General features: G+C 48.5%; 1 protein-coding gene across 1 annotated transcript in view; it reads left to right on the top strand.

The window, feature by feature from the left end:
• TNFRSF21 (TNF receptor superfamily member 21) overlaps positions 1-12,555 on the top strand; it is a 36,829-nt gene that overhangs the window by 7,179 nt on the left and 17,095 nt on the right. The window contains exon 3 of the mRNA XM_065631352.1: positions 1,986-2,483. Within this exon, the coding sequence (XP_065487424.1) occupies positions 1,986-2,483 (498 nt within the window). The remainder of the gene's footprint in view (positions 1-1,985; positions 2,484-12,555) is intronic.

Raw genomic sequence — 12,555 nt, 5'->3', positions numbered from 1 at the left:
AGCTAAAGAGCCCCAGCTCCCTCAGCCTTTCCTCACACGGGAGATGCTCCACTCCCTTCAGCATCTTTGTGGCCCTGCGCTGGACTCTCTCCAGCAGTTCCCTGTCCTTCCTGAACTGAGGGCCCCAGAACTGGACACAATATTCCAGATGAGGTCTCACCAGGGCAGAGCAGAGGGGAAGGAGAACCTCTCTCGACCTACTAACCACCCCCCTTCTAATCCCCCCCAGGTCCCATTAGCCTTCTTGGCCACAAGGGCACAATGCTGGCAAGTACTTTTTGGTCATGGGGTTGTGTTCCTGCCTCAGTCAAGGCTGGGTTTAGTCTGTTAAAGGGCAGCCTGGTCTAAAGCGTGGATGATGCTTTTGCTTTGTGGCCAGAAGGCAGCTCCAGAGTGCATCAGGTTGCCCTCAGTGGTGTTAAACCACGCTTAATACCATTTTCACTGAGACTTCGGTCGTGATTTGACTCCTGCCTGTCCTGCTGTTTGAATTGAAAGGACGTCACGTTCCTCAGCCACTTTTCCCATCTGTATGTTGTGCTGGCACAAGTCTTTGTGTGTTCATGGCAAACCTGAGCAGTGTGCAGCCAGAAAACCCCAGCAGGAGAGGATCTTCGCTCCATCAGGCTGTTTCCCTGAGGGATTCTCTGCTTTCCTGCCCGTGCTTTCCCTGCTCAGTTTCGCCCTGTGATGTGCCAGCATATTGGTTTGAATGGGAACCGTTGCCAAAACAGCCCTCCCAGGAGCCTGTGCTGTGCCGTAAATTTTTTTCTTTAACCTGCGAGATTTCCATTAGTTATCACCAGTGGGGAGTACCAGGCTGACTTTCTCATTCTCTCGTTTAATTGGAAACGATGGTCATCACAGTCTTTATGGAGACGCTTTAGCCATGGCTGGTGGCAGTGGTGCTGTGGGACCCCATTTGAGGTGGTGCTCGGCACTTCCTGAGAAGCTGCCTCTTTACAGTGTCTCAAATGGGGTGTTTTAATAAAAAAATGAAACTTTTGTTGGTCTTTACACCTGAGTTGGTAAATACAATAGCAGGGAAGTGTTGACAGTGGTAGACACCCAGTGCTTCTCCTTTGTTAGGTCTCAAAACTTGATATGATGTTTATGTGTCATTGGGAGAGGATGGGAGGGTGTTCCCTGACCTTTGAAATCAATCGTAGACAATTAGGTAAAAGTTAAAGCATTTTACCTGTTTGCGTTCTAGTCAGAGTGTTTTGGGTAACCAAGGCAGAAGCAAAATCAGGTTAAAGTTGGTTACACTCAGTCTTTGGCTCAACCGGGGTGAGATATGATCTTCAAAAGCCAAGTTTCCAAAGTAAGCTCTAGTTCTTGCCACAACAGCCCTTCCTTTTCTCACCAGGCTTTGGTCATGCAACTGGCTGGGACCGGAGAGCTGTTGGTTGATAAGAAAACTTAATAAAGATGGCAAGTAGATCTTAGGAGGAAGTTGTGTTTTTTTTTCTGTTGCTTCAGAAGCCGGTTTCATAGTTGATGCATCTGCAGCTGCTTGCGGTGCTGATAAAAATGTTTGTGCTTCCTTGACAAAACCCACTAGAGAGATACTAAGCCTTCAAATTGTTACTTATTTCTAGCCCAAGTACCAGATTCCACAACTGGAGTAAAACTAATGTTCATAAACTTAAGAAAGAAGAATCAACTCCCTCAAAGTGGTTTTTCCAGAGATACTGAATGTGGGACAAACACAGATTGACAACATGCCTTTAATAACTCGTTTTTTTTAGTGGGCTGCCACTAGCCTTAACCAACAAGGGTCAGTTTTACCTTGAACCTTCCTCTGTAACTATACCCAGCTGTTCCCAGAGCCAAACCTCAACTTCACCTCTTCCCTTTCTCGCTGCCTGGCATTGGGTTTCTGTCTGCTGGCTGAGCAGAGGCTCAGACAAGTCTCAGACCGTGACACGATGCCGTATCGCGTCTCCGGTGCCATGACACTGAACTTTCCTCTCCTCTTGCAGGTCTGAACTCTTCGGTTCCCGACTTCGTCCCTTCTCCTGTGCCACGCACATCCAGTGGCACGACGGAGCCAACGGGCTACGACAACGAAACCTCTGCCAACGAGACGGACGGTGGCGGCAGGACCCTCGCTGGTTCTGGCATCACCGGCCAGGCACAGAGCTACCGGCACAAGCAAACCAGCCGAGCGCTGGAGAAGCAGTCAGCGCTGGAGATGTCGGGGGGTGAGAAGTCCAGCATGCCATACAGGCCCCCCCGGCGAGGTCAGCAGAATGTCCACCAGCACTTTGACATCAACGAACACTTGCCATGGATGATCGTCCTCTTCCTGCTGCTGGTCCTGGTGGTTATTGTCGTCTGCAGTGTCAGGAAGAGCTCACGGACTCTGAAGAAGGGACCCAGGCAAGATCCCAGTGCCATTGTGGAGAAAGCTATTATGAAAAAGTCCACCACCCCCACACAGAACAGGGAGAAGTGGATCTACTACTGCAATGGGCATGGTGAGTGGTAGTAACTGAGGGCTGTGGGTGTTAGCATCTTCTCCAACATCCCACGCAATGCTTTGGAAAGGCTGCTCCCATGTCCAGTGACTGGTTGCGCTTCTGACTTGCTGGGTCTTGTAGCAATGACAGAACCCACACACTGGTTCCTCAAATGTTTCTTCATCCTTGGCTTTTCCCTGTCCCTGTTCCTGTGTTGTGTCTCTGCTCCCAGAAGAAGGGTTAATGGAGGGAATGTCACCTGCTTGCCCCAGCTCCTCTCCTTTTCTTTCCCACCCATCCTTGGTAGAAGGATCTTGAGCAAAGGCTTCTTTTTTTTTCTTTTTTTTTTTTTTTTTTCCCCCTCCCCTTTCCAGTTTTCTTCTGTTTCACACTCTGCTTGTTTTCTTGGTGACTCAGGCGGGGGTCTGTTTGTCTTTCATGTCGTCCTTTTTCCCTCACCCCATCTGTTCCCGGAAGGCTGAGTCATCCCCCACCTCTTGGCAGCACCTCAGTTTCAGGTTCGTAGCCCTAAATCCCCACCACTGGTTTCTGTTTCCAAGACCTTTGTCCATGCTGGAGCCTGGAAGGTTGTCCTTAAAGACCGTGTCACAGAGGCATACCACTCCATCAGTGTCGTGAGGTCTTTCTGGAGGCTCCACTTCGTATTGTTTTCTCTTCTTTTGGTGGATGTCTTGCTGTCAGCTTTTTGATTAAACTGTAAAGATGACCCATTTTGGTTATTATATTGAAATCTGTAAAAATCAATGATAAATTAATGGTGGCATGAACCACCAAGCTGCCATGATCTCCCTAGTAGGATGTGTGGTTCTTCCTCCGCAAAGCTGCGGTTGCAATTCTGACCCTTCTTATCCTATGCAGACAGCCCTGACAAGGCCTCGTTTTGGGTTGAGGTTGCTCAACCTTAAACTTCCCTTCACACTTAACCTTTAGAAAAGCACATTTAACAAGGCAGGGGCACACAAAGAATGGATTGAAAAAAGATTGGAAGGTTTAAGAGAGATCAGTGCTTGATGCAAGTCATCCTTGAGCGCTTAAGTACAAAGCAAAGGCAGCTCTGAGTAGGGCGTCTTCTGTCGTACTCTGTTCTCCTTCCTGCTGATTAATAAACCTATACATTGTTTGCCTTCGTTTAATGCATTTATAGAACCAGTAAGATCTTGTTGGAATTAGTTTTGTGCCTTCCCTTGTGTTTGTTTTACTTATTGGTTTCCTTTTAACTCCTTTGAATTCTCGTGATGTGGTTTCTTGTGTTTTTTTTCCCTTTGCAATTACTTTTTCCAGTAACCACTGCACTCCATTGTCCCTAAAATCTGTGGTACCCAAAGTGTGGTCCTTGGGGCAATGGTGAGTGATCTACAACGGGGTTGCAGAACCTTATTAAACATCTTTATTTGTGGGTGCTGCCAGAAATACTGCATGGCTTTGGCCATGGCTCATTGGCCAAAAACAGCTGGTTGTTACTAACTTGTAGTAACTTTTTTCCACATGACCTTAGTTATCAGTTTGTTGAATTTCTTGCTTTCCTATTTTTTTGTGCAGCAAATGTTATCTCAGAGCAGAGGCTTAATTTGAACAGGCTGGGGAGTGCTCAAGTGCAGGGACCAGACCAAGTTGCTTTGCTTTCTAACCTGGCATTTCAGACCCTGTGCTGAAAGGCCCAGCTGGCCCTTCTTCTGGAGGCCACATGAGAGCTGCCTTTGTGGACAGTGCTGTGTGTTTGGTCACCAGGAACGATTCGGGCTAAAGAAACTGCAGGTAGGAGAAGGTGATACATGGTGAGCAATGTGAGCAATGCTAACCCACTTATATATAACCCCACCTCCCAGATATTGTCATTCTCTGGGGTCAGCATTGTTCATGGGTCATGTTGTGCTTCCCAAGATGAGTTGTTCCAGTCTTCTCTGTCATCCTTTAACAGGTGGATTCAGCTAGTGCATCAGATTCACAAGATATTGGCCAAGTTTTCCCTTCGTCTTGGGAAGTAAGCTGGATGTAACAGCAAAACCACATTTGGCTGATAAACTGGCCCAGTATCTGATCAAGCCCCTCAGGTCTGGAGATGAATTAGAATCATAGAACAATTTGGGTTGGAAGGGACCTCCAAAGCTCACCCAGTGCCACCCCTGCCATGAGCAGGGACATCTTCACCAGCTCAGGTTGCTCAGAGCCCCGTCCAGCCTGGCCTGGGATGTCTCCAGGGATGGGGCATCCACCACCTCTCTGGGCAACCTGGGCCAGTGCCTCACCACCTTCAGCGTAAAAAATTTCTTCTCCATGTCTGGCCTGAATCTCCCCTCCTTTAGTTTAAAACCATTACCCCTTGTCGTATTCTAACTGGCCCTTCCAAAAAGTCTGTCCCCATCTTTCTTATGGGCCCCTTTTAATTACTGAAATGCCACAATAAGGTCTCCCCAGAGCCTTCACTTCTCCAGGCTGAACACTCCCAGCTCTCTCAGCCCTGTTTCTCGGGGCTCCGGGCTGGGTGGTTTGGCACATCCCTCCCAGTCATTCTTGCAGTGGTCACACTGGTTCCGTGTTGGCCTGGGTGGCTCCATGACTTCCTCCTGCCTCTGAATATCCTCAGCTGAACTTTGTGCAATGAAGGCAGACAGACGAGCGCAAACCAATTAATGCTTTGTCTTGCTTTTACTGCAGCACTGGTGTTGCATAAGTTGCGTTGGGTTTAGCTGGAAGGGCATGGCTCATTAGTTCTTTCCTGGTGATGGTACTCTGCTGTGTCAGATATGGAAATTGTTCTCCTCTGTGATGGTGTGTAAATCCCTCTTTGGTTTTCCTGTTGAAGAATCTGACTCTTAAGACTCTGTTTACTTGAAACAAGAGAAGATAGAGTGACTTTTTTTTTTTTATTAACTGCCTGTTCTGCTTAGACGGGGGTGTCAAACTCACTTTCACCGGGGGCTGCATGAGCTTCATGATTGCCTTCAAAGAGCCAAATGTAATTTTAGGACTGTATCAGTGTAACTACTCCTACATTTATACAGTCCTAAAATTACGTTCGGCCCTTTGAAGGCAAGCGTGAGGCTGATGCAGCCCCCGGTGAATGTGAGTTTGACACCCCTGCGCTAAGATGTACTTGCAGAGCTGCAGTGTCATGGCTCAGCCTTCTGCTGCTCCAGCAGTGTTTGTACCCAAATCAGGCTTTATCCTGAGGCAGCATTTCAGATAAGGGTGAAAACAGCCAGGAGCAAACTTCAGGCTGTCACAGAGAGGAAATCTTGCCCCTCCCATGCGGATCCCTTCATGGTCAGCAGCCAGAGCGAAGCCTCCGTAGACGTGAGGACCACAGCTTCTCCACAGGTCTTCAGGTGCCAGCCTCGTTTGTGGTTGCATTAGGGGTGTGGAGGGCAAGAAATCATCTTCTGGGGCTGAAGTCCTGGGCTCTGGTGCTGACCATGTGCCAACATCCATATAACCTCCCCACCTATACGTTGGCGGTCACACCAACAAGGGGTTGGGGTGTGTTTATTGCTGGGGCGAAGCCTGTGTACGTGGCTGTTGCGCGCAGTCTCCCCCCATTTCCTCCTAGTTTACCATCTCCTCCCTCCTAATCCTTTCAGTAAACAGCTTTAACCTTTGAAAGGGAAGACCGGGTCTGACGTAGGTGCTGCAGCCTCTGCTCTGAGGAGCTGTACTTGGGCGGCTGCCATTGCTCTGGCACCTTTCGCACCTCCCGTCACGCTGGTCAGGCACCCGAGGCTTTGCCTGTTTGGAGGATTTTATTAGTGATGGCTTCAAGGCCATCAGTTCTGGGTGACAGCAGCCCTGCTCAGTGCTGGAGCAAAGACATCTCGCTGTGGCTGAGCTACATCCCAAAAGAGGAGGATTTTAGGGTGTAAGCAGCTGCTCAGATTCTTGGCTAGTTCCTGGTGGCACTTGATATACTGAATTGCTTAAATAGTTGAGATATGTGTGCAGTCTTGGGCAGCATTTGTTGTCATGGGGCGTTTTGCTTGTCCTCATCTTCCCATGAGCTGGTGGCTCTGCCTTGTGCTCCCTCTGGTCATAATACATGCCTTAAATAACAGCCCCGACCTAAAAATAGCAGTAGCTTGGGAGGCCAGTGTTAAAACAAGACCCGTGTCCTCAATGTGGACGTGTTCCAGCCAAGGCGGCAAATGCTGATGATTCTCCCAGGATTAAATGGTTCAGAGGTCTGGGAAGAGCTGCTGATGACTAATGGTCTGAGTTAGCAGCCAGCCTACCTCCACGTCTGTCCCAGTGTCCTCTTTCTCCCAAGAAAGAGCCCCAAGGTCTCGCCTACATGGAATCAAGAAGGTAGAGCAAACACCAGTGGTGTAGTGATAGTTGGAGAAGATGGACCTCTTGCTGCTTCAACTGGCTCTTATATGGTAGCCCCGCAGATGGGAATCCAAAGGGGAAAAGCAGTTTGCCAAAGATTTCCAGAGAAAAAATAATCAGTGTGGTGCCTGAATGACGTGGGTACTGGGCTGATAGAGCTCTGCGGTTTTAACCTTGTATGACGGCTTTCTTTAGGAGATCAAGAACAGCCTACACACTGGAAGCACTTTCTTCTAAACAATCCCTTCATTTTAGCAAATACCCAATTCCTTTCTTCATCTGTTGCCAAAGGCAAGGAATTGAGCTTGTAATAAAAATGGAGAATTGAAGCCTCTCTCCTGAATGTCTTGGGAATGCTAAATTTGTCATCAGTCTATGCCAAACATGGAGATGGACTTGAAGTAATCTTGCAGACATTGCTGGTAGTGTTGCCTTTGACTTTCAGCCATTGAGTAGCAGAAGATGAAAGGCAAAGACTGTAAAATGGTGTGGTTTTGGATGAAACCTCCTGTGTATAGAAGAAGCTACCTGAAGTGACATGCTAAGAGGGAAGAAGAGAGTTTGGTGATTTTTTTTTTTTTTTTTTTTTTTTTTTTTTTGAGTTAAAAGGCTGAAGAACAGATCTTGGCAGTGCTGGCCTGGCATGAGATGCCGCTTCCCTTTTATTTTTCTTCAAGTCTGGTAATTGCACATTATTGCAGTGGGTGGTGAGAGTGAAGCCAGAAAGCCTCTGGTTGAATAATCGGGGAAATAAACTGTTCTTTGCAGCCAAGATGGAGCTGAGGCTTGACTGCAGGTAGACGAGCATGTACTGAAAATGGCTCAGGATCGAAAGCAGAGTGGGGAGTTGAAGGATGAGGCTGAAAAGATGGGGAGAGTGTTGGGATTTGGGGTCTTGGTTGCTCAGCTGTTGAGATGCTCAGCTGTCATCACACTTGGAGCTGGGATCATCTCTGCTGGCGATTTGTAGGGAGTAGCTCAGTTGCTGTAGAACCAGGGCTAAGCCTGAGCTTGGTCTGCTCCAAAAGAGGTCGGTAAGGGTGTTGGAAGAGGGACAAGAGCTTTGCTGGAAAGCCCTGTGCCCTGGAGAGCCTGGCCCTGTGCTGCAGCTCCAGGGCATCCCCTGTGAATACGAACAGCGGGTGTATTGGCAGTTCGCATCAGGACATCTTGGGTCATTGAAGGCTTGTCCTCATGTGGAATCAGATACTCATTTATGTTTAGTGTTGGAAGATGCTTATCAGAGTAAAATTACTTGATTCTCTTCTTTTAAAGAGACAGCACATTGACTGAACAAGCCCACGCATAACTGTAATCTCTTCTGTAGATCCATCCCCTAATGAAGGGAAGAGAGTGCATGGAAACAACCCAGCAGTGGATATTCTTAAGCCTGATGTTGTTTCCTAGTCAACTGCGATTTTAAATAGGGAAACCCAGCTGCAGGGATGGCACTTGCAGGTCTACAGGGTGACTCCCTGGCACTGGATGCTACTTCAGGACCCTTCCTTAGTGCTCATATGGGTAAATGAGATGAAAGGCACCTAGTGTAGTGGTTTTGTTTTGCAGAGGTGTTCTTTCCCTTCGATCAGCTTCCCAGCAGGTCACAGCTTGGTGGCAGGAGCATCACGCTGGGAAGCAGGGTGAGGGTGGAGGAGCTGCTGTGGAAACACACCCATGGGGACTCTGTCTCTTCTGCAAATCTGCAGAGCATGGGGAGGAGCGATGGGTTTAAAAGCGTCACCAGTCTCCAACTGTGACCTCAAGGTTTTGTGCCCAGACCACAGGTAGGGCAGAGATGGCTGGCAGCGTCTCAGGAGGGCAGGTGTGCCCATTGCTGCTCACATAATTTGGTAATTGCGGTTATGCTTGGCGAGGAGCAGCCTTGTGCTTGTTTGCAAACCCTAATATGACTCTGGCAGGCAGAGCGTGAGATGAGGGATTAATGTCTTGTCTACCTGCCAAAACAGAGAGGCAGAATGTGTTGGGTTTTGTTTGTGGTTGTGTTGGTTTTTTTTAATTTCAGAGGAGTCTCTCTTCTGGTATCTGCAGCTTAATGATCTACAGACGGATGACTGCTGGTCCTCTAACATCAGCCTGTCCACCTCTGCAAAGTGAGACCTAGGCAGAAAAGGAGCTTGTTAAATTGGAAGGGGAAGGGGTATGCTGGGCACAACATGGATGCTGTGGCACAGCTGAGCATTTAAACAGGGATACTCCCTCGCTGGAGCTTATTCGGCTGCACAGGAGCTCTGTGTCTTAAGCTATATTTGCTCCAACATTAACATGATGCTCCACTTCAGGGTGGGATGAAACAACCCTTCATCTGCAGCGCAGAGCTCTGCTGTGGGAGCTGTGGGGTGGTGTCTCAGGACTATTTGAAAAAACATATTCCTTAAAGCACTTGGTTTAAAACTTTGCTCAGATTGGCCCCAAACTCATCCTTGACCTTTTGGGAAGCTGCGTGGTTTCCAAAGGGCATATGCAGGAGCTGACCGAGGCTCAATGGTGAAAGGGAGCCTTGGAAAATGCAAATGAGGGAGGCTGCTGTTCTGTGTAAAGAGGAGGAAACTGAATCATGTGCAGGTTTATCATATCTTGCTACTCAGCCTTGCTGCTTTAGCAGGCCTGAAGACCAGTGCTTGATCGTGTTGCTAACTGAGCCATCTATCCCCAATGTGTGCAGGGCTCTGCAGATCTGCCCTGGGGAGCTGGTACATTTGATCTCAAATCTGCTTAAAAAATGGGGGGAAAAAAAAAAGAAAAAAAAATTATTCCATGGTTAAAATTCCTAGGAGGCCCCTGGATTAATTTAATAGGGGATCTGGATTTGTGCCTTGCCCATTAAGGTGTAGGTGTGAGTGTTGGAGGCAGGGCAGCTCGGCAGGGAGAGGAGGGTTGTCCTTGCAGAAAAACACACTGAGTCCACGAGTTTTTTGCCAAAAAAACCCCAGTGCTGGTTTCTGCACTGGGTGGGCTGTGATTTCTCACATGGCTCTTACACATAACTCCTCAAATAACAAGGCAGATTTTTTATTTCCTTGCTTACCAAGGCTTCGTCTGGGGAAAAAAAATACAGGACGCGAATTTAATCCTTAGGTTGGCATCTGTGGGTGTCTGGATATTTATATCATAGAGTCATAGAATGGTCTGGGTTGAAAGAGACCTTAAATACCATCTAGTTCCGCCACCCCTCCCATGGGCAGGGACACCTTCTGCTGGACCAGGTTCCTTAAAGGCCCATCCAACCCATCCTTGAACACTTCCAGGGATGGGGCATCCACAGCTTCTCTGGGCAGCCTGTTCCAGTGCCTCACCACCTTCATGGGGAAGAATTTCTTCTTTATATCTAATCTAAATCTACCCTCTTTCAGTTTAAATCCATTACTCATTGTCCTGTCACTACATGTCCTTGTTCAAAGTCCCTCTCCATCTTTCTTGTAGGTCCTTTTAGGTACTAGAAGGCTGCTGTAAGGTCTCCCCAGAGCTTCTTTTCTCCAGGCTGAACAACCCCAGCTCTCTCAGCCTGTCCTCCCAGCAGAGCTGTTCCAGCCTCGGATCATTCCTGTGGCTCCTCTGGCCCCTCTCCAGCAGGTCCATGTCTGTCCTGTGCTGAGGGCTCCAGAGCTGGACGCAGAACTGCAGGGGGTTCTCACCAGAGTGGAGCAGAGGGGCAGAATCACCTCCCTCCACCTGCTGGACATGCTGCTGGTGATGCAGCCCAAGATACAAATGTCCTTCTGGGCTGCAAGCGCCCATTGCCGGCTTATGTCCAATATTTCATCCCCCAGCATCCCCAAGTCCTTCTCATCAGGGCTGCTCTCAATCCCTTCATCCCCAGCCTGTACTGGTACTGGGGTTTGCCCCAACCCAAGTGCAGGACCTTGAGCATCTTCCAAACCTCCTCATTTAGGACATGAAATATATTTGGGTGAGAGGTTTGCATTTAGTTTCCAACAACCTGCCCTGTTTTTGTGGGGAGAATGGTGAAACTTTCACATTTCAGAAAGGTATTTGTGTGAGGGATTTGGGATTTCTACATGCTGGTTTGGCTGAGCTGTCGTGTCCTGTCAAGTGGAGCTGGGATGTGCTGCATCCTGGCTCAGTTGCTCATGCAGGTGCTTGGTGTGTGCTGGGAGGTAAAAATAGGCTGTGGCTGTTTTGCATGAGTCAGGGTGATATTTGGAGGAGGTGGGTGGGATGAGCTCAGGCACAGAGCTCGGTTCGCAGTGATTTGGAGCTTTTATCTGAAAAAGGGAGGGTTGGGCTGCATCACCGTGGTGGTTCTCCTGTCTGACTTGTGTGCCCTTGAGCTGTGCTCTCCACCCATGATGTTTCATCCTCCGGGTCTGTGCAAGTGTCGAAATCCAGCCAGTTTGTTGCGGTCAGGATTTATCATTTCACATGGTGTCATGTGCTCTGGAATGGGCAGATGGAGAAAGTGATGAAATGGCAGCTCTTCCCATGTAGGGTGAGGACTCGGTGATGGCAAATTGTGTCCTTTTGCAGAGAAAAGTTGAATTTCAATGTCTATATTATGAGAGGTCTGGATCGTGTTGATGAACAAGCCATTGGTCTGTGTGTTGAGTGGATGTAGCAATTAATATTGCCCAGCTCTGGGATACCTGTGTTACTAGGCAGGTGGCGGAAGCTCCAGGTGCTTTAGCTCAGGTTGGTGCTGGGATGGTGGAGGTCAGTTCCCGCAGGTGTCATGGGCGCACTGGTGGGACTCATCCCTGTGAATGAAGGGACGGAGTGTGGATTTCCTGAAATCCAGCCTTTCTGGAAGTTCATGAAGCTGGCTCTGGAAGCCTGGGCAGATGGGCTGCTCACTAGATGAGACCACATGTGTGCCACAGGTTGTGAAGGATCTCCTGGCCTTTCCTTCCCAGCTGTATAAGACTTGAACTGATGTTGTGTTAACCCTTCTGTGCAAATCCCTTTGTAATGAGTGGGACCAGAGGACACATGGCTTGGGAGGGCTCTGTAGACTTGAGCATGAGATTTCTCCTTGAAGGTGGCAGCTTCTCAGTGACCAATTTTCTGAAAAATAACAAATTACTTTTGGCTTGAGCTCTGAAAATGAAAATAATAGTGTTTTTTTGTTTGTGAGAGGGTGGGGAGAGGAAGGAACCAAAGCTCCTCTGTGGCTGGGCTGTGGTTAGACTTTACCGTATCTGCTATCAGGTGCTTGGGTGTAGCCTTCTGGTGGGTTAGCTCTTCCACTCTTCTCAAGTTTACTTGAAGATGTGAAAAAGCAATGTCAGAGATGAGTGAGGCTTATCCTGAACAAACCATTAAAGCATGGTTGAGTCCCATGCACTTGTGTGATGACCACCTCAGCAACGTTCATGAGTGGAAGGGGTGACTGCTTTGTCTATGTGAAACTGTGCACATGCAGTGAGGCAGGAGACATCCAAAGGAGTTGGAAACAAGTGGGGAAAACCTTGAATCAGATCCAAAATAAGCAACTGGAGGTTGTTGAAATAACATTTCTGAGGAAGACTGGGACAAGCAGCATGGTTGGAGGCGAGAGACCTGTTTATAGACCTGCCCTGCCTCTCCACAAAGGTCCTTCTTTCAGCTCAGCATCAGATGAGCTGAACACATATTCAGCGTTGCTGCTCGCTTGCACTGCTCTGCAGGCATCTGTCCATCCTGCCCGTGCGAGCAGGACTGTCTACATTTGCTCTGTTGACTGTAGGCCTGCCTAGGATCATAGAATGTCCTGAGTTGGAAGGACCCACAAGGA

This window comes from Caloenas nicobarica, chromosome 3, assembly GCF_036013445.1.
Source record: "Caloenas nicobarica isolate bCalNic1 chromosome 3, bCalNic1.hap1, whole genome shotgun sequence".
NCBI lineage: Eukaryota > Metazoa > Chordata > Aves > Columbiformes > Columbidae > Caloenas > Caloenas nicobarica.
Note: the sequence above shows the minus strand (reverse complement) of the source record. Positions and strands in the feature narration are given on the sequence as shown.